General features: G+C 45.7%; 1 protein-coding gene across 2 annotated transcripts in view; it reads right to left on the bottom strand.

Annotated features, from left to right (window-relative positions):
- Positions 1-288: 288 nt before the first annotated feature.
- SH3BGRL2 (SH3 domain binding glutamate rich protein like 2) overlaps positions 289-21,206 on the bottom strand; it is a 297,879-nt gene continuing 276,961 nt past the window's right edge. The window contains exon 4 of one of the 2 annotated variants that reach the window (XM_085611004.1): positions 289-4,676. In XM_085611004.1, the coding sequence (XP_085467130.1) occupies positions 4,662-4,676 (15 nt within the window). In that variant the 3' untranslated portion in view covers positions 289-4,661. Of the gene's footprint in view, positions 4,680-21,206 lie in introns of both variants that reach the window. The other variant, XM_085611003.1, reaches the window with a different exon arrangement.

Here is a 21,206-nt window from a genome sequence, read left to right as displayed (position 1 = left end):
CTGTAACCAATGTTTTGGTAGCTACTCTACCAGCAGTTACCTCATCAATCCCACTCACCTCCTATAAGAAACTGGATTATTAATTGGAGTGGGTAACTACCCACCTGAAGGAAGAATCACAATTCATCAGGGTGAACCCTTAAAGTCACTAAATTAACCTGAGTTCACCCACTTGGTAGCTATGCCACAGAGTAGACAAGCTTAACTCACGGCAATATGTAAAGAATGTATACAATACCAAAACAGTAATAAAGTAAAAACTTCAATCAATAAAAACCTCAAACAGAATTTGAAAAATAGAGTACATTTTAATTAATTAAATGACATCAAAACGACAGATATCGGATAAGGGGAACCAGAGATATGATTTCTGAACGTAAAAAAGGCGTAAAAAGGCATAAAAAAGCACTAAGCCCCAACACGTGACATCTGGTCACAGTAGGCCAAGACCTAGGTGTGGTTTCAGGCTGACAGTGATAGAACGCAGGTCAGATACATTAACCAGATTTGGGGTTTTATTGTGAGACTTCAGCTCAAAAATTGAAGTCAAAACCCATCAGCTGGGCAAGGCAGCAGTCTATGACTGAGAAGGGCTCCACAACATCAGGCAGCCATTGGATGAGGTCCCCGTGAAGCCATTGGTTGAAGAAGGAAAAGCTTTGAACAAATACATTTCAATTTTGCACCTGGGATGTTGTCTTCTTGGTTGGACACTTGGCACCTTAGTCCAGTCAAAATCTCTACTTTTAGACTTACCCTCTTTTTCACAGCTCAGAATCATTTGGTGGGGCATGCTAGGGCTCTATCCAATAAGGGCTCTATCCAATAAGGGCTCTATCCAATGAGGGCTCCTCAGGCCACATACCTCCTCGCTAGGTTCCAGCTGAATTGAATTTGCTGTGGCGTAGCTCATAGTGGGAGAAACCGGTTTCTTCGAACCGGCAGCAAAACACCTTCAGGGGATCCGCTTGCTAGGTTGGTCCCAGTCCTCTGGAGGTCTGTAACTCCAAAAAGCTTATTAGTGCCACATTTACAGGGGAGGTAGAAGTACAGCCAGACACAGCCAAAGGTTCCAGGACCTTAGAAATAGTACTGGAGGGCCAGGATTGCGGGTCAACTGGGAGCTGCGGGCGATGGCCTCACCATTCTTTTATTAATCCTGTAGTAGCCTAACAGGAGGCCAGCCAACTGACCCTTGGAGTAGGCTTTTGCCCTGGGTACAAGAGGGAGCATCTCTAGTCCTTCAGGACTCCTCTCAGTTCTTAGACAGCAGGTCCAGTCCTCTTGTGTTCTTCCTCAGGTCCAGCAGTATTCCGGGGAGGGTGCAGGAGGGCTCCATCCTTATGACTGGCATTAACTTGTGGTTGAGGGTGGACTCCTCATCCGCCGTAAACAATGTGGGAAAAGATCCCAGGGATAACCCTGCCCAGTTTTGCAGTAGTTCCTATCCACCCTACTGCAAACAATCCCACAGTGCCCCTCATTTCTAAAATTCATAAGGGTGAAACCCTTCTCCCCTAGTGCACAGCTAGTCTGAAAAGCCAGAGTTGTGGCCGGGTTAATGAGCAGCGCCTCCTCTGTGGTCACTCCAAACAAGTTCTGGTAACAGCTCCCCGCACTGTGCTGAAAGCCTGCACAACTGTGAGGACAAAAGAAGAAGCCTGTCCAGGTGTCATCTTACATTTGCTTCTGACAAGAGAGGCACCTTTGAAGTAAATTAAGTTCCTGGGCCCAGGCCAAATGTTCTTCCAGCCAGCGGAAAAAAACACCTCCGGACACCCCAGGCCTTTGTCTCTGCACTGGAAGCAGTTTTCACACCTAATCACCATATGGGTGACAGTTGGAAGGCTTGTGTAAATTAGCCTGCATGAGATTCAGGTCAAAAAAAGGTAATTTCTAAAAGTTACTTTTCCTTAAAATTTGTTAAAAATACAAGTTTGCCCTTAATTTGGGCTTTTAATGAATATTACAAATATGTGAACACAGGTAAGAGAGCACATAAATGGAGATATTCAAACAGTATCTTTGGGGTAGTTCGCAAGACAGCGAAATTACGATGACAGAGGCATTCGTTCTTTTTGTATTCTTAGTTTCTTTTATTCATTTCTTGCGACTACACATGCACATTTTGCAATACAAAATTGGCTGTATTGCAAAATGTGCATGTGTAGTGCCGAGAAATGAATAAAGGAAACTACAAATACAAAAAGAACAAATGCCTCCGTCATCGTAATTTTGCTGTCTTGCGGACTACCCCAAAGATATTGTTTGAATATCTCCATTTATGTGCTCTCTTATCTGTGATCACGTTGTTATATTAAGGACCATTAATTATGGCTGGTTCTCAGAGGTGGGCATTATTTGGAAAATCAATTTTAATTAGCTGTGGTTTCTAGTATATTTAAAAACACAGGTAGTGGTGCGGCATTCTGGATACCCTGCCACCAATAGTTATTTAATATTAAAAATAGTTGGTTAATCATTTCCCTAGCTGGTCGCTGCCCTGAGATAGCAGACCTAATATTTAACGTTGCTTCCAATGTTTCTCTATGGACCAATCAGACTTTCTTCAGTGAAAATAGCTTTTGGGTGCTAGTCACTGCAAGGACATGCTAACTTTAAAATTGTACACATTCTACTTTTAAATACCATACACCATACCTTGTAGGCTACAAGACCTACTACACATGGGTGACAAAGTATTTAAAAGGAAGGTTTTAAGCTATGAAAAAGGGTTTATACTGACAGGTTACAGTGCTTGTTTTTCACTATTACAGTCAGGCTATAGTGGTAACCCCGATGGCATGTTTGCATTGCCACTTTAGTGAATAGCACAATAGGTGTTGTACGCCACTAGTGGCATTTAATTTCCAGGGCCTGGGTAGCTTTTGTACAACATACTAGGGACTTATAGGAAAGCTGAAAATACCAATTAGGAGTATGCCAATCCGACCTTGTTTAAAGGGGGAACACAGGTACCTTAATACGGCTTAGCAGGGGTAAAGGGCACAGAGTTCTAAAGGAAGTAAGACCGATAGTGGAAAAAATAGGAGGGGGACATCATGCAAAAGATGGTAATTTCCTACACCTCCCTGTTCTTCAAAATGGTCACTATCACTTTCATATAGTTCACCCTTAGTCTTGCTACACTGGATACAACTGTCAATTTTGTCAGCCTTGACTTTGCTTCTAAAGGTATTGAGGGGAAAACAGATGAGGATCTAATGTCAGTGTGCGTGGATGGCTCTTATATGGCTCTGATTATGTAGTCCAAGGTGATACTTGGTGTTGATGTGGAGTCTATCACCTTCTAATGGCGCTTTAGCCCTATGATGACTTTTCAGGCAATTGAAGGAGATTTAAGAAGTGGGGAAACTGAAACCAAATAAGAGATTCCTCCAGAGAGATTGTTACCGAAGGTAAGTATCTTGTTCTTCTAGATAACAAAACCAGATACCATCAATGAAATATCAGGACTTTTACTAAAACTAGTGATGACCTGGCAAATATGCTATTCAAGGTAAAAATGTAAAAAGCCAATTCTGATTTTGCAACCTTGTCATTAATGCAAATGAGTGAATGACTAAGTCCTATAATATTCAACTTTGAATGGCTGCAACACACTCCATGTTTGTGCTCAGAAAATAGGACAGAATAACTTCACCGGATTAAAAATACATTAGTGGACATGAAACCAACATAAACTAGACCACACACACGATAGCAGCCCTCAAATGGAATACTGTTTCCTTCAGACAACAGATGGGACATGTCACAAATCCAAGTATAGATCTATTTCTTATTAAACATTAAAAGATACAGCTTGTGCAAGCATTTTCTTCAGTATTCATAAACCTTTTAGGTAATACATCATAGTACATTTAAAATTCACCTGGACAACAAACCACCAACGTTATGGGCAAATGTAAACTTTAACACCTTTATGTAAGTAAGTGAATTGCTATATACAGCTAATGAATACGTTTCCCCTCCACATGAAAACTTTTATATTGGTTTAAAAAAAAAAATGGTTAACATTTTGTGTAATTCAAAGCAGAAAGGTCTTTGTTGGATGGTATGAACAAGTGAGGTGTTCCTACACAACCTGCAAAATATTACAAAGATCATCAACATTAAAAGTAGGTTTTAAACGTCACACTCTGATCCCATCACCCTCATATTTAGCCATAATAGAAATGTCAACTACAGACGGCCAGGATCCATTACATCCTCAAGAACACACAATTAACAGGATTCTGTACCACAAAAGGGAGGGGGTGGCGCAAAACGCTCTCATGACAAACTTGGCCCCAAGACTGCAACTGGAAGATATGGCAACAATGTAACTTCTTAGTAACATACGTTTCCTGGGTCACTGCCATCAAGATGTCCAATGGATAAACCCATTTTACAATACAAAATCAACAATTTGTAAAATATCCAGCAGGGAGTTTCCAGAAATTCACTGCAAACGCCATTTTGTTCATGTGCATCTTCAATCACACATAGTCCACCATCTTTGGAAAAAAATCTCTTCTGTGGTATGCAGCAAAAAGATGAAAAGTTTTGGCATTAATCACAGTGATCCAACCAAAAGTAGGGTTTGTACAAAGCATAATTCACCATCAAATGTGCTCTTTGCAATATTGTGCATATCTCATCTAGAGTTCCGCGGTCTGCTGCGAAATAAAGAAAAGAACAGTATTAGCGCATCAGAACATAGACTTTTAATGGAAATATATGGCAATTTCTAATTAAATAAGTATATTTCAAGTTTTTTAAATTTCTGAACTGCAAGTTTATTATATAACCAGCTCTATTTATTGTTTCATGATGTATGCATATTTATTGATAGTTATTTCATCTTCAAGAATTCAAACATAAAAAACAATTTTCAATGTTGGAAAAGAAATCCTCAAGAAGGGTAATGCTGAAGGAAGGTGCCTTGACGAAGGGTATTAATGTTTGAAATATACCAAGGTACTAAAATGTATGGTTCTGAAAACTCTACTGCAATTCCAACAAGCAAATACCAAAGGTAAATGGCTAATAATAAATACAAAACCTGTAATACCCAGAAAGCAACGTAAAACGTATTACAGTTACCAAAAGCTGTTTTGCAGTTTGTCACTCAACTTTAACAAGCACCTGCAAAGCCAATAGGTCTTGCCTATGTTAGATCTAGTGACTTTGTCAGTTTTAGTTATAGCAAGGAACAGTGTTTAGGTAAGTAGGTAGGATAATGGCGCCTGCCCAGGGTGAAGCGTGAGTCACTGTCTAAAATAGAAGGGCCGTCCGTCCAGGAAGGGGTTAACCTGGAACCCCCTGCCTTAAAGACCAGCGGTCTTAAACATGTGAAAACGAGCCTGTGCACACGTCTTCAAAGTAAAGCAGAGTAAGTACTCGGTCTATCAGAATCCGACAATACAGTACAGGTATACACTTTTAAGAAACAATCACAGGTTCAAAATTTAAATGTGTTTTTATTCTTGGAAGATTGCCCAGCGAACACGTTTTGTCTGGGTGAATAACCCTAGACTTCATCAGGGCTGGAGGCAAGTGAAGGAGATCAGAAATCTCTCTGCTGGTTGTACTTCCGTCCCGGCTGGAAAAGGAGGTCGAGTAGAATCATGAACTCCAGATGCAGGTTCAGAAAGTGTGTGAGACAACATAATCCACTTCCAAATGGTAGTTGAGGCTCAGGTCACACGGATGGTTTTAAAAGGGTGGTGAGGGCACAAAAATGATCCACCACAAGAGATCCGATTTATTAATGGAGACAGCCAGAGGACTGGCAAGGCTGAACAAGCGAGTACGCTGGTGCAACGAAGACGATCACAGCGTCTGGGACTTGTTCAGCCTTGCCAGTCCTCTGGCTGTCTCCATTAATAAATCGGTTCTCTCGAATAAAAGAAGAACACATTTAAATTTTGAACCTGTGATTGTTTCTTAAAAGTGTACAACTGTTTTAGTTATGTTGTATAGTATGGCATAGGCTATCATTGTACGGCACGATATGGTATGTCATTGCATAGTACTGTATGATTATAGCCTGTCATTGTATAGTATGGTCTGTCATTTACAGTAAGGTAAGGCCAGTCAATGTGTAGTATGGTATGATCTGCCATTTGATAGTACAGTGATAACCATATGTGACACGGAAGTGGTGTCTACTCACTGTATAGAACTAGTGTTTGACAGTGAAGCAATGGGGTTTTGACACTGAAGTGAGTTTGTTGTGTAGTACCTTTGTGACATGTGACCGATTCAACTATGCTTGGAAAGTGTCCTGAAAATTATAGTCTGCCAAATTTCCCATGTGTGTGTATACTGCACACTTACAATGAGATATCTCTATATTTTGAATCGTTTAGCTTTGGCATTCTTCCTTGGTTATCAATAGACTCATCACACAGCATTGTTCACTCCTCACTACAGGCAATGTTCCGTCTCCTGATGATTCAGAGGGTTGGGAACCTGCTCCATAAATGTGTGTCACCTGCAAGTCAAAGAACCGCATCCACCTACACAAGCTTCATGTTTAGGAAGTCAGTTAAATGTGTAACATTGGCTTTTGCAGTGACATCCACAGATAAAGCACTGATCAGTGTTAGTTTATGGTGTGCGCATGCGCAAAAGCAATACTGGTTCAGTTATTAATCGTAACTACAATTCTACCCGCTCCCTGTTGTATTGTAACATGTGTAATTTGTTAATGCTGCAGCCTACCTGCACTCTGATGTATTAGTATTCTAGAATGTTCACATGGTTACCAGGGAATGTGTGATGACATTCAGACTGGAGCTGTTGGCAGAGTGGGTCCTGTCTCTCTGCTCTGTATGTAGCTAATAAACTACCAACTCAACACTACTTGGATTGGGTTCATTACTACAAAATATTGGCGACGATCTTAGCTACATACAAGAACCCATGCAGCCATTGGAGAACCTTTTATTCAGAAATTTTCTTCAATCAAGAATCCGTTTCAATTGAAGAAGAACTCTTTCTGTCTTCTGGTAAAGGTACTTTTTCTGTTAAGCTGCGCTGCCTTGTTATTTTCTTGGAGAGACAGTTCCCTTAAGGAATACATAAGACATTTTAAAGGAACACAGAGCGAGTTTCCTCTTTTTCAATATTGACTGTTACGGGGAGCTTGGATGACAGTTTGCAGTTATTGACGCTGGGTGCTGCGCTTTGATGGGAGTCTGCGGCTTTATTGTGCCTACTTTCTATACTGCCTGCAAGTTTCAGCGTTTATTTCCTTAAAAAAGAAGTTTATGCAACATCAGCTGTTGTTAATACTTGCTCGCGCTCACCCTTGTCTTCTTTCAAAAACGCCATTCTGTGCCCTCGCGCTTTGCAGCATCGCGCTCACCGTGTTCCAGTTTCGAAGACCCATGCCAGCATCAGCATTCTTCTTCCTGCTCAACGTGCTGTACGTGTAACGTCATCTTTGACAAACTCGGTGATTGGAGGAAAGCGTTGTTTGTCATCTCCTTGGCAACGCGTGTCTTGGCTTTGCGGTGACACGCACACCTTCTTTGTTTACAAGTGTTGTCTTCTTGGCAACGCGTGTCTCAGCGGTGACACGCACACCTTCCTGGTTCACAACATCGGATGACACGATGTACGATGACACGCACACCGAGTGATTATTTTGTCGCGTTCACTAAATTTCGGTGATTCGCACACCATTTCAGAACGTTGCAGAGGAGAACGATAAGGGAGAAACATTTGCGTGTTACTGACATTCGGTGACACGCACATCATACTTTTTACCACTACATGTGTGTTGTTTTATTGGTGACAATATTTAGTAAAATTGTTCTATTCTTCTGGGTTACTAATGTATGAATGCAACTTCTGATACCCCTTTTGAGTTTTTTTTTTTTTTTTTTACTATTGAGTTGCTATAATCAGACACCATTTCTTCCCCAACTGTTCCATCTTTAGTCGAATTGTGCACCATGCAATCTGTTAACCCTCCACCGTCATTCCTTGAATCACCAGGCGATCCTCCTGTTAGATGGGAAATCTGGCATGATGCTTTCCAAACTTATCTAGGAGCCATTGGTGCGTTACGTTTTAGTGCAGAGAGGAGAAAATGTCTTCTCCTACACTCCTTAGGATTTGAAGGAAGGTCAATTCATAAACACTTACCATCTCTCTCTGAAGATGAATTAAATGGTATTGGCTAGTATCAAGAGGCGGTTATCAAATTAAAAACAAGATTTGATAAGCAGCCTAGCCTTATGGTATTGCGGCATAAGTTTTTCAAAAGAAAACAAATGGAAGGGGAGGATGTTGATGGTTACATATCAGTTTTACGCAGATTGGCAGCTGAGTGCAAATTTGAAAATTTCACTGATCAATTAATTAGGGATCAGTTTGTGTGCCAATGCAAAGATAAAAATATTCGTCAAAAACTGTTAACATTGGGGGATCCATCTCTAGATGAAATCATAAAAATTGCCAAAAGCATAGAGATCTCTATGGTTTCTATTAAAGAGCTTGATGACAAACCACAAGATACCATTAATGCTGTTAGCACTAATAGTAATTCCAAACTTCGTGGTAAACCCGCACAGCTAGTTCAGCAATCTCCAAAGTCTAACACAGATTTTAACAATCCTACCAAAACTTCCTTTAAAAATATGTGTATCAGATGTGGGAACCCTCCACATAGTAAAGGCTCGCGGTGTCCTGCAAACAATGTTATGTGTAATTACTGCAAAAAGATGGGGCATTTTGCGAAAGTTTGTTTAAAAAAGAAAAATACAAGTAAACCTGCTGTTTGTAGTGTGGAGTCTGATGGAGAGTCAGATTTGGAAGTTGTCTCTGTTGTGTGGAATGAGAATGAGTCAGATTCAGTCAATTCCAAATGCTCCCCAAATGTTGTCACTGGCGATCCTTCTTCATGCATTGACCCCATTGTTGATTGGAGAACGCACTGTAAAGTTGTTGGTTGATTCTGGGGCAAAGATCACTATGATTACTCAAAAATTGTTTGAAGAAACATGGCAGGGTTCTCAACCCTTATGTCATCCTGATCGTTCTCCTGTCTCCTACGAAGGACGTAAAATAGATCTTTTGGGATATTTTGAAGACGAATTGCAGTTCAGAGGGAGGAGGATTCAAGGGAAAGTTTATGTTGCCGTAAAAGGTCTCAATATTCTAGGGTGGTTTCACCAAGGCCTTTTTCGAATAATATTGAGACCAGGTGAAAAAGAACAAGTGTTAGTTGTGGATTGTGAAGACACTAGTTCTCAATGGAAAGAAAAGTATCCTGAGGTTTTCAGTAGTAAACTGGGGAAGATTAAAGGTTTTAGACACAAGATTATTGTAAAAGAAGGTGCTCTCCCCATCAAACACAAACTAAGAGGTGTTCCTTTTAGTGTTAGGGACGACTTGGAAAAGGAATTAAAAGACTTGTGTGCCAAAGGAATTATCGAGCCTACAGACTCTTCGTTATGGCTTTCTCCATTAGTTGTCGCGAGGAAAAGGGGGGGGGATCTTCGTGTCTGTGTCGACTTGAGGTCCCTAAATAAAGAGATTTGGGTAGATTCCCACCCCTTACCCAAAATCAGTGATTTGTTTGCTTCAACAAAAGGTGCACGGTATTTTTCTAAATTAGATTTAGCCAGTGCATACCATCAGGTAGAACTGGATCCTGAATCACGACATCTAACTGCGTTTGTTTCGCCTTTAGGTACGTTTCGTTACTGTCGCATGCCTTTTGGACTAGCGTCTGCAGCGTCCGTCTTTCAGAGGATAATGAGGAACATGCTTAGAGATCTTGATGGTGTCCTTGTATTTCAGGATGATGTTCTGATTTTTGGTAAAGATATTTCATCTCACGATCTTGCTTTAGATAAAGTGTTGACCCTCTTCAAAAAACGTGGTGTGATTGTTAAAGAATCCAAGTGTAAATTCTTGTGTTCTAAAGTAGAATATTTGGGACATGTTATTTCCCATGAAGGAGTCAGTCCACGGCCGGGTCTACTCCAAGCTATTGTGGAGGCGCCGGATCCAATAGATAAAGCAGGGGTTAAGTCACTATTGGGTCTATGTGAGTATTACTCTCAATTCATTCCAAATTTTGCCACTATTGTCCGGCCTATAAGCAATCTCTTAAAAAAAGGGGTCAAATTTGATTGGTGTCATGATTGTTCTGTGGCTATTAAGTTTGTGAAAACTACTTTGAGTGAAGGTCCTGTACTCAAACCGTTTGACCCGAGTTTGCCATGCTGTGTCACTGTTGATGCAAGTCAGGTGGGTTTGGGTGCGACATTGACTCAAATGGTAAATAATCTTGAACACACTATTTGTTTTGCGTCAAGGGTTCTGAGGACTCCTGAACTTCAGTATTCGGTTATTGAAAAGGAGTTACTTGCCTGTACATGGGCCATTGAAAAGTTTAGGCCGTATATTTGGGGGAAAAGGTTTATGCTTTTGACAGATCACAAGCCATTGGTAAATATCTTGGGTGGAAGTATGAGCAAGTGCTGTTCTCCCAGAATTATGCGCATGGTCACTAAACTTCTTCAGTATCAGTTTTCGGTACAACATATTCCTGGTGGGAAGAATGGGAGGGCGGATTTTCTATCCCGCTTTCCCATCAAGCACAGTGAGATGGACGATGTGAGTCTGGAGGAATTTGTTAATGAGGATTGTGATGATTGTTTGGTTGCTGTACTGGATGTACCTGTTTTAAATCTTGGTTCAGAGGATTCTTGGAAACAAGCAATGGGGTCTGATAATGTATTATGTGAAGTAACTCATTTTGTCAAGAATGGGTGGCCAAGAGAAAAAGCACTTTCTCCTGCCCTGCAACCTTTCTGGAAGGTTGAGGATGAACTTTCCATTGAAGATGGTTTATTACTTAGGAATGACAAATTTGTTCCTCCTACTTGTTTTCGCAAAACTGTTATTGAAAGAGCTCATGAGGGCCACCTGGGTTCAACGCTTACTAAGCGGCGCATCCGGGATGTGTATTGGTGGCCAGGGATGGATTCCGAAATTGATGTTATGGTGGCCAACTGTTGTGTTTGTGGCTCTGCTGACAAGAGTTTGAAAGTGGCTGTTCCTCCGTTAATGCCCATTGAATGCCCAAAAAGCCCGTGGTCCAAATTGGGTATTGATGTGATGGGTCCTTACGAGGTCCTCCCGGGAGGTTCTCGTTTTATACTTGTCCTTATGGATTACACTTCTAAATGGCCAGAGATTAAATTGGTGAAAGATGCCAACTCATTGGCGATCATAGATTTTCTCAAGGATGTGTGGTTGAGAGAGGGGTTTCCAGAAATATTAATTTCAGACAACGGGAAGCAATTTATCAGTACTGAATTTGAGTCTTTTCTAAAAGACTGTGGGATAAAACATCATAAGAGCTCACTTTATCACCCACAGAGCAATGGTTTGGTGGAGAGGATGAATCGAGTAGTAGGAGAATGTGTTAAATGGGCTAGAGCTGGTGGACATGATGTTTGCAAAGCACTTAATGCCATGGTTTGGTTTTACAGAACCACGCCCCATTCTGCTACAAAAATATCACCCTTTGAGGTGTTAAGAGGACGTAAACCCAACTCCAGTTTCAGACCTGCTTGGATGAATAAATGGGTTAGGTCTGAATCAGATGTTGCTCATTTACTATCTATGGTGAGTGAGAATCTGTCTGCTTCACAATCCAAACAAAAAGTTTGGTTTGATTCCCGCAAGGGTGTTAAAGTGACTTCTTTAGAAGTAGGTGATTCTGTTAAAATCAAAAGCGGTATTCATGCTAAGAAGGGTGACAGCAAATTTAGTCGTCCTATTAAAGTCATCAAAATTCTTGGTAATGCCGTGATGGTTGACGGGGGACATTGGTGGAATCTCAATAGAGTGGTTAAAGTTCGGGATTCTGATGTGGTTCCTTGTCCGTCAAGTAGCTCTGTTCCTGTGTGTGATCAAATTCAATTGAGGAAGAGCTCAAGGAAAGTTCTTAAGCCCGCTAGATTTAGGTCATGAACTTTGTATGAATTTGTGTTTATTTTATTTTATTTTTTTTTTGTTTTTTTTAAGAGGAAGAGAAGATATGTTGTATTGTAACATGTGTAATTTGTTAATGCTGCAGCCTACCTGCACTCTGATGTATTAGTATTCTAGAATGTTCACATGGTTACCAGGGAATGTGTGATGACATTCAGACTGGAGCTGTTGGCAGAGTGGGTCCTGTCTCTCTGCTCTGTATGTAGCTAATAAACTACCAACTCAACACTACTTGGATTGGGTTCATTACTACACTCCCCAACCCAGAACCAGGGATATCAAGTAAAATTATTTAAAAATGTAGTTAATGTAACAACGGATAATCTAGTGCACAGGTGTTGTACTTTGTACATTTAATACAATACTTATATTCCAGTACTCAAGCACTCCTTTGCAGGGTCGTGTAGCATTGTGGCTGGAAAAAAAGTACATTTAAAGTAATAAGCTTGAAATAAACTAGTTTTACTTGTTCCCATGGCAATTCGTTCCCTCGACCGCGAACGGATAAAGAACCGAGCAGTCTGCCTCGAGTTGTCAACCGAACAAACATCTAAGCGACGAGCTCTTCAGATGCGTCACCAGAATATGACAAAGCTAAGGGAATGTTTGTTTATCTAAGAAGAACTTTAAAAAAATATGTTTTGACTATACATATAGATTATCAGGATGTTAATAGAACACTTCCGGTCCTTGACTTCTTGTTAACCATACAACTATGTCCTTCTCTGTGCATATTGCTTCCTCTCAGCCCACCTCGGCAGCCCCTCTCCCCCCCCCAACCCCCCCAAATCGTTTTACACCGTTTTCTGCTGCACGTTCATAAAACAAATATGTTTGTATACAATTAGAGGATGGTAAGACGCAACATTTATTATAATGACACTTTCAGAAATGATTTGTTTAGTGACAATTTTCTAGGTAGCATCAATTTTTTTGCAGTTTTGTTTTAGTCTTGTGTGCTAGCAGTGCATCATCGAGAACACATTTGGATTCAACAAGTTGTCCACGCTTGTAATCAGCTCTGAAAAAAAGTAAAAATGCATTTTAGTTGCTGCACGTTACGCTTAAAGTTGGCGATATTGGGTGATGCTTGAACAAAAGGAGGGGTGACGGCCCTTTTAATCAGCTCTTTGTTTTGGGCACACTTCCTGTACATGGATGTCTTGCATCCTACCACACTAAAATACACCACTTGCATTGCATGTGCCTCTACTCAAAGACACACCTCATCTCTATGCAAACTGGTTTTGTTGTATGCCACACTAACGGCAAAGTAAATCCCTCAGGCACTATGATGCTCTCTGCAGAACACTCAGAACCTATTCCCCTGCCACCAGGCCAGATTGCCCTATTTAGTCCAAACCTCACTAAAACTTTATTCCTCTCTCCAAATAACCACTACAGAGAACGATCAAACAAGGCAAGTTCCCTTCAACTGTCCCCGTCACCAGCATATCAGCGACAAAGAGTATGAAATATGTACTAAATTAACAATGTCACCTCAAACTCTGGCACCAATTCTCAAGACTCCCAAAGCCATACAACAAGGAGCACTTGAGCAGCACAGATTAACAAATTACTTACTTGCTTAATTCTTTTTTGGCAAATAGTCCATTTAAATACAGATTTCGCGCCTTTTAAATTTGCCCAAGCACCAAACAAGAGTGGACTTAAATCGAACAGATGAAATGGTTCTCCTTGCGGACTTGATTGTCAAGGCAGTAATGTCTGGTGAATATGCTCAGAAACGCCTATGTAGCAGCCTAGCAGATATCCAACATCAGAACACCTCTTACATACCCTATTGTAGCAAACTTAGCTCTGGATGAATAGGCCCAGCAGAAATCTCCTTTTTGACCAGGGCATAGCATGTCTTAAACAGGAAGATCCATGTGCATAAAGTTCACTTCTGATTTTGTCTTAAAGGAAAATAGTGACCAGGAGTGGAACTGGGACAGAGCAGGCTCGCTATTTGGAGCACGACTTGATACACTGGTGTTGAACGATGTAGAAGCTCCTCTACCCGTTCCTGATTGCCTAGGGTTAATTTATGACATAACTGAGTCATGCTCAGACCCCAGACACCAAGTGTATCTGGGGAGCAGAGGGGCAAGAGGGTATTTCCCCAGCACACTGTTTTCTTTGCTCAAAAACGCAATTTTGTTGCTGGTGAACATTGAAAAAAGTTGGGAAATGAAGCTCCGAAAACGCATGAAAGGGTGCAGAAAGAAAGGAACTGACATCATGCAGGAGTGGCAAATTTAACGTTTTGTGCCATGGCTTCAGAGGGAAAGCGAGATCACCACATTCCGAGGGCTCCACTTACTGGATAACAGGAGCTATTGCTATGAAATAGCTCCAGTTCCACTCTGGTACATGGGGAAATTCAAAAGGTAATTGTGGTTAGAAGCATCAATCTGATACAGGAGGTAATGCACACGTCAGACAGCGCAGAACAAATGCGGGAATACTCACGAAAACATCTGGAAACCACTAACTGCCCAAAACACAGGTACACTGTATAAATATTGATAACGCAGTAATAGTTTTAGAAGGGGAAAGACTATTTTTTCATACTGTAGTTTAGTTTAAAAATATAACTGGCAACTGGTTTATTTTTTTATATCTCCTTGTAGACTGTGAAGCAATTCGGGGAAAGCTAAATAAACAACGTTTTCTAACTCACTGTCAATGGCATCATAAGCAGTAGGTACAACGTCAAGAAGCCCACTCCTAAATTTTTACATATTAAGTTTAAGTGAAGCATTACAAAGTACGGTGTGCAGCACCTCGTAAAATAGGGCTTTGGGGGGGCGGCCGACCAGCGGGAGGCTCGCCCTCCCGGGGGGTTTTGGGCTGGGGGGGGGGGGGGGGGGGAAGGTGGAGGAGGGGGCAGCCGGAGCACGGGGGTGGACTTCCGGGACTTGGGCTCCTTGGGCGTTTTGGGCTGGTTAGGCTCCTTTTGGGCTGCTGGGGTTTATAGCCGGCCATTTTGAGTGTCGACCCACCATTTCGGTGGATCGTGACAACGGCCGGCTGGGTTGGTTGGTGCGAGCTTTGTTCGCGAACGTGGTGGACCTAGAAGGTTGCGGTCGGCACTTTCGGTGCTTCACGGTCACAGGCACTGTTCGGTTCCCTCCGTGGCCTGTGACACATATTTACGGTGTTAAGTAAATACCGGCGATGGCGCGGCAAGACTATCCGAGGGTGGTGGAGGCCCTCCGCCTCCTTGCTTAAGCGGGCTGCGCGGATTTGTTGCGGCCCGACGCTAAGGTGAGGCCTCAACGGCGCGCGGCGAGTGGAGTCGCCGCGGCGATCATCGCGTGCGACCCGCCGCGCGCTCGGCAGCGGGTGGCGGCGGGGGGGGGCGGCAGCGGTACTGGTGCGTCGGAAGCAGGGGGGGCGGTGTGGGGGGCACAGCAGCCCGTGCTGCAGTTTGTTGGGGGTGGGGGGAGAGGTTCTCCGTGAGCGTGGGGGGCAGGCGCTGGCTGGAGAGGTGGGACAAGCAGGGGGGAGGGTGCCCGGGAGGAAGGCGTGCGAATGAGGGGGGTGGGGGGGGGGGAGTGACAGCCGGGGGGAGTGGGGGTGGGCCTCTCCCTTATTGATAGAGAGCTTGGAGGAGGGGGAGGTGGGCAGCGGGGGGGCGCCCGGCGGGCAGCAGGGGGGTGCGCAGATGGCGAGGACACGGATGGGCCGGGTCTGCCTCATGCGGGCGGTCGCGCTCCAGCGAGGGACCAGGCAGCGGTGGCACGAGAAAGGCGGGGCGGTAAGTCCCCGCCAGCCCCACCCCAATGGGTAGATGCGGCCACTGGGGGACGGGGGCAGCGGTCCGTCCGCTTAGATCAGGACCCCGAAGATCGGCATACCAAGCGGCGGAGAAAGAGTGTGGATCTTAGTGAGCTGCTGCACACGTGTAGGGAGCGGGCTGGTCTGAGCAGGCTGGAACCCACGGAGGGCGGCCTGTGGCAGGACCGCGGGGTGGATGACGAGGATGGGAGAGTGTCACTGGATTATGAGGAGGAGGGGGAAATCCGGGAGCGGGGGAGGGGAGCAGAGTAAAGCCTTGTCTAGTACATTTCAGGAGGCGCCCCGGCGGAGCAAAGCGGCGAGAGTGACGGGCCCCCCCTGTTCCACTGGTGAGGCGGCGGGATCCGGTGCTGACGCCGACCTTGACGCCAGGTAAGGCGGAGAACGGGGCAGGGAGGAGTTCCAGGGGGGACATGCGCACGGTCGCGATTGGCACAGAGGCGGGGGGGAGGGGGGTGCGTCTGAACAAGGGCACGTACGTGTGCGATGCGGGGGTGGGAACGGACGGCGCGGTTCCAGCGGGGGGCTCCGCGGCTCCGGACAAGGATGGGGAGAAGGGGAAGAGTGGTAAGGAGGGGAAAGAGCCATGAGCTGCCGGTGCGTAAGCTGCCCTATATGGGCATTACGAAACCCTTGGGGGCGCATTTGTCGTTGGCCACTAAAGAAAAGATTTGGAAATGGGACTACGTGGACATCCTGAAGCTCTTGCATAGGGAGCTGACGGCGAAGGAGGGGTCCAAAGAGGAGGAACAGGAGTTAGCCAGGCGGCCAAGAGTGCCCATGAATATAGAGAATTGGTCCGCGGGTTTTTGATTTTTGCCAGTATTTACTGCGAAAAATATCCAGAACGGTCCGTTGCCCTTTTTAAGTACATGGATGTAGTCCAGAGGGCACAGGTTACCTATGGGGGTTACGCGTGGTCACATTACGATGAGTTTCGGGCGCGTTTGGCCTGGGATCCGGAGGCGAAATGGGGGGAGATCGATTCGGATCTGTACCAGCAGACCATGGGGGGGGGGGGGGGGGGGGGGGGCAAGTTTGGCAAGACGATCTATACGGTGAGCGGGTTGCCCCTGCCGCCCCGCCTCTTTCCCAGCCGCCCCACCCGAGGGGGGGTGGGGCAAGGTGACAGTACCGGCGGGACCCCGGTGGGGGCATGCTGGGACTTCAACAAAGGTCTTTGTACATGGCAATATTGCAAGTTCAGGCATGAATGCTCGAAATGTGGGAAACGTCACCCGGTGGTGCAATGCTGGGGGACGGGAGGCAACCAAGGGCAGCAGCCCGCTCCGGGGGGACAGCAGACAGTCAGTCAGGGAGGTCGGGGGGCATTGGACAGGGCAATGGGTGTGTGCAGGTATCCGAGACGTCAGGAGGCCTAAAGGGGGGGGGTCGAAAGCCGGCAGTTCCGACTTTCGAGTGGCGTTTTTCCTAGGTCATAGGGGACATATACTGAGTTATGGTTACGGTGGGGTAGGACATAAGAAGTTACCTAGTTAGGTAGGGTAGGAAAGTTAGGAATTGTAAGTTGTGTTAGGATTGTTGCAGGGGGGGAAACAATTTTAGGGGAGGGGGTGGGGGGCCAGATAGGAAGGCTATATTCAGTGAGGATTAGTTTTGTACGGCACAGGCCAAGGGATGCTTTTATGTAAGGTACACCTGTTTCCAATAAAGCGGCCTTTTCCACACCAACAAGCTAGCCTGTGGTCTGTGCTGCCCCACGTAGGGCCTAATAGGGCTTTGGGGGGGGCGGCCGACCAGCGGGAGGCTCGCCCTCCCGGGGGGTTTTGGGCCGGGGGGGGCAGCCGGAGCACGGGGGCGGGCTTCCGGGACTTGGGCTCCTTGGGCGTTTTGGGATCCTTTTGGGCTGGTGGGGTTTATAGCTGGCCATTTTGTGTGGCGACCCACCATTTCGGTGGATCGTGACACAACGGCCGGCTGGGTTGGTTGGTGCGAGCTTTGTCCCGCCCTCCCTCCCTATGACCTGGTGGGCGCCCACCCCTCTTTTAGGGGTTGGGGGGGTGTCGTTTCTGGTTTGGAAGCCGGGGTGGTTTTCTTGGAGACAGGTGCATCGGGGGGGATGCTTTGTTTGGGGTTTGTCGCTGGAACAGGTGCTGGTGTGGTGCGCTAGGATTTGGGGGAGTTTTTCCTAGGTCATGGGGGACATATACTGAGTTATGGTTACGGTGGGGTAGGACATAAGAAGTTACCTAGTTAGGTAGGGTAGGAAAGTTAGGAATTGTAAGTTGTGTTATGATTGTTGCAGGGGGGGGAAACAATTTTAGGGGAGGGGGTGGGGGGCCAGATAGGAAGGCTATATTTAGTGAGGATAGTTTTGTACGGCACAGGCCAAGGGATGCTTTTATGTAAGGTGCACCTGTTTCCAATAAAGCGGCCTTTTTCACACCAACAAGCTAGCCTGTGGTCTGTGCTGCCCCCCCCGTAGGGCCCAAAGATTGATTTTCTTGATTAATTAACTGGTTACTTACAAACAAACCTCATTATTCTGAATACCATTTCTCACACTAACACTTACTGTATGATCTGTGTCCCATCTCCCATACAGGTCACACATGGCCTAAGGCAACCAAAACTAAAAGCAAACCCTACACCCCTCCGTCCTCCCTTCATTGCTCCTCTTATTAACCAATCAATACATCCTAAAGTTAAAAATGGAATCGAGGCTGTGAACGGATTAGGCAGGAATGGTCGTAAGTAGTGGTACGAGAAATGGTATGTGGAGTAATAAGGATTATCTTTAAGTAATTTATTCATTGTCCCGGTATGGGGCACCACCATAGTAATGCATGTTAGGCAGACAAAATTATCCAGATGTAGTGCCAGTCTGTATTGGGCGTTGTCAAAAAGGTAAACGAATAGAGATATTTAAAAAATAATAAAAATTAATTGATTCATTACCTCCACAACCCATTTTTCATAACACTACTTACTATATGAGGATATACCCGAGCAATACATAAAAACTCAATTCAAAGAACGCCTAAAATGATATAAAATCGATTTCAATGAAAACCTTTGCACAAACAAACAGTACAGATTAATGTATCGCCTAGGACATAGCAGTCTCTAAATCCTTGAACCAAACTCCAACAATTCAGTTTCCAACAGCCAATTTTTAATGGGCCACCAAAGTCGAAATGGTCCATGTAGCTGCTTGATATCTCTGTAATTGAAGTCCACGTTTCTGCCCAGGATGCAGCGAGTAGATCTGCAATGCATCATCCCCAGCAAATTCATGTTTTTTGATTCGTAGGCCACATAAATCACGTTCTCAATCCATATAATAAAAGAAGCCTTGGAGGCCCTTTTCCCCATGTTGAAAAACACAAAAAGTAACAAACAGACCGTGAAAAGTCCTTAGTACTTGATACTTTTTCGCTGCCTTTAAAACATGCAAAGTGCAGGGACTCTCTTCAATAGGGGTTGAGGGTATTAGGGGGAAACAATTGGTTTCTTGTTTCTCATTCTTTTCTCTGATGAAAGAGGACAGCACTGAAGGTCAGAATCCAGGTCTCAATTTAAAGGTCAAACGTGTTCGAAAAGATTCTGAAATAAGGAAGTCCAAGAGAAAGATAAAAAAAAAAAACCTTCAGAAATAAATGTTTCAGGTCCGCGTAGCAAGAGGTTCAAATGGATGCGAGTAAAGAGCGTTAAGTATTAAGGGGAGATTCCCGTGAAGAAGTTATTGTATTAATTAAGAATCTACTAATTAAAAAACACTTTAGAAGTCAAATGTCTAAAGAATCCTGTTAGAAAGGGTAGACGGACCGGGAGGGTTGGCCGGGGTCAGGAGGAGAGGTCTCTGGGGAGAGCCGTCTCCAGCGATCGTACAGACAAGTAACTTCCCCCCCACAGACGGATACCACACACGGATAAGGTTCAGGGTTCTTTATAAGCCCTTCTTAGGGTACGGTTGAATGGTACAAGGAGGTCTGGACTCAGGGGTCCCCTCGATTCAAGTCTCTCAAAGCAGGGTAAGGGGTAGCGGGACAGTCTGTCTACCAGTCAGGTAGTTCGGATGAGATGATAACTAGCTCACAATCCTCGAGCTTGGTGGTTGAGTTGGTACGGGCCGCGGCAGCGCCAGCAGGTCCCGGTTGAGATGGTCGGTACACGGTCCGCGGCATCGCCAGCAGGTCCCGGTGAGGATGGTCGTTACAACGGGCCGCGGCAGCGCCAGCAGGTCCCGACGAGGATGGATGTTGCAGAAGGCCGCGGCAGCGCCAGCAGGCAGGACGATGGTTCACAAGAGCGGGCTACGGCAGCGCCAGTAGTCCGTCAAGGCTGAGTTCTCTCGGTGTCTCTCGACTCCAGGATACAACTGCCTTCCTGCTCCGGAGCTGCCCCAGTTATAGGGCAGGCGCCCTTTGATGTCCGGACCCTCGCACTCGGAGGTCGGAGGGTCCGGGATGAAGGTGTCCAGACACCCAGCAGGGGGTTGGAGCCAGCTCCTGGGGGAGCTGGAGGCGATCGGCACCTGGCGGGGGAAGAGCTCTTGACACTTCGTTCTCCCATTGACCTGCCAAGTGGTCCGCTCACCTCCTGGGTGGAAGGTGGTGCCGGGATGTCGGGGCCGGCCGGGCCCGGGGTTAGGGTCGGGCCGAGGCCACGCGGCCTCGTGGTGCAGGGCCCAAGATGGCGGCTTGAACCGGCCGGGGGAGCCGGTGGGGCTGGGCCCCGTGATGAGTAGAGGTCCGAGGGCAGAAGATCCGTCGGGAGACGGGGTACAGGTGCTTTTCGTGGGTTATGCCTGGCGGGCCGGAGCTCGGGCCCTGTCGTGCGGGGAGGGAGCAAGCCCTTCGTGTGGCCTGTCCAACATGCGTCCCCCCCAGCTGAAGGCGGGGAGAGTCACCCATCTCCTTGGGGACTCTCTTCGTCGAGGCGGAAAAAGCGGGACAGGCCATCCGCGTTGGCGTGGTCTTGGCCTGGCCGGTGCTCCACAGTGAAGTCCATTCCCTGCAGGGAAATGGACCAGCGCAAGAGTTTTGGGTTCTCTCCCCGCATCTGCATCAGCCACTGCAGGGGTCGATGGTCGGTTTGTACCCGGAAGTGGGTACCGAAGAGATAAGGCCGGAGCTTTTTGAGGGCCCACACCACTGCGAAGGCCTCCCTCTCAATGGTGCTCCAGCGCTGTTCTCGGGCCAGGAGACGTCGACTGATGAAGGCCACCGGCTGGTCATGACCCTCGGGGTTTAACTGAGAAAGGACGGCTCCGATGCCGTGGTCGGAGGCGTCGGTCTGTACCACGAATTCCCGACTGTAATCGGGGGCCTGGAGCACAGGGGCGGTGCACAGGGCGGCCTTCAGTTTCTCGAAGGCCGCTTGACAATCGGGGGTCCAGTTAATCCGCT

Source organism: Triturus cristatus, chromosome 6 (assembly GCF_964204655.1).
Source record: "Triturus cristatus chromosome 6, aTriCri1.1, whole genome shotgun sequence".
Classification (NCBI taxonomy): domain Eukaryota; kingdom Metazoa; phylum Chordata; class Amphibia; order Caudata; family Salamandridae; genus Triturus; species Triturus cristatus.
Note: the sequence above shows the minus strand (reverse complement) of the source record. Positions and strands in the feature narration are given on the sequence as shown.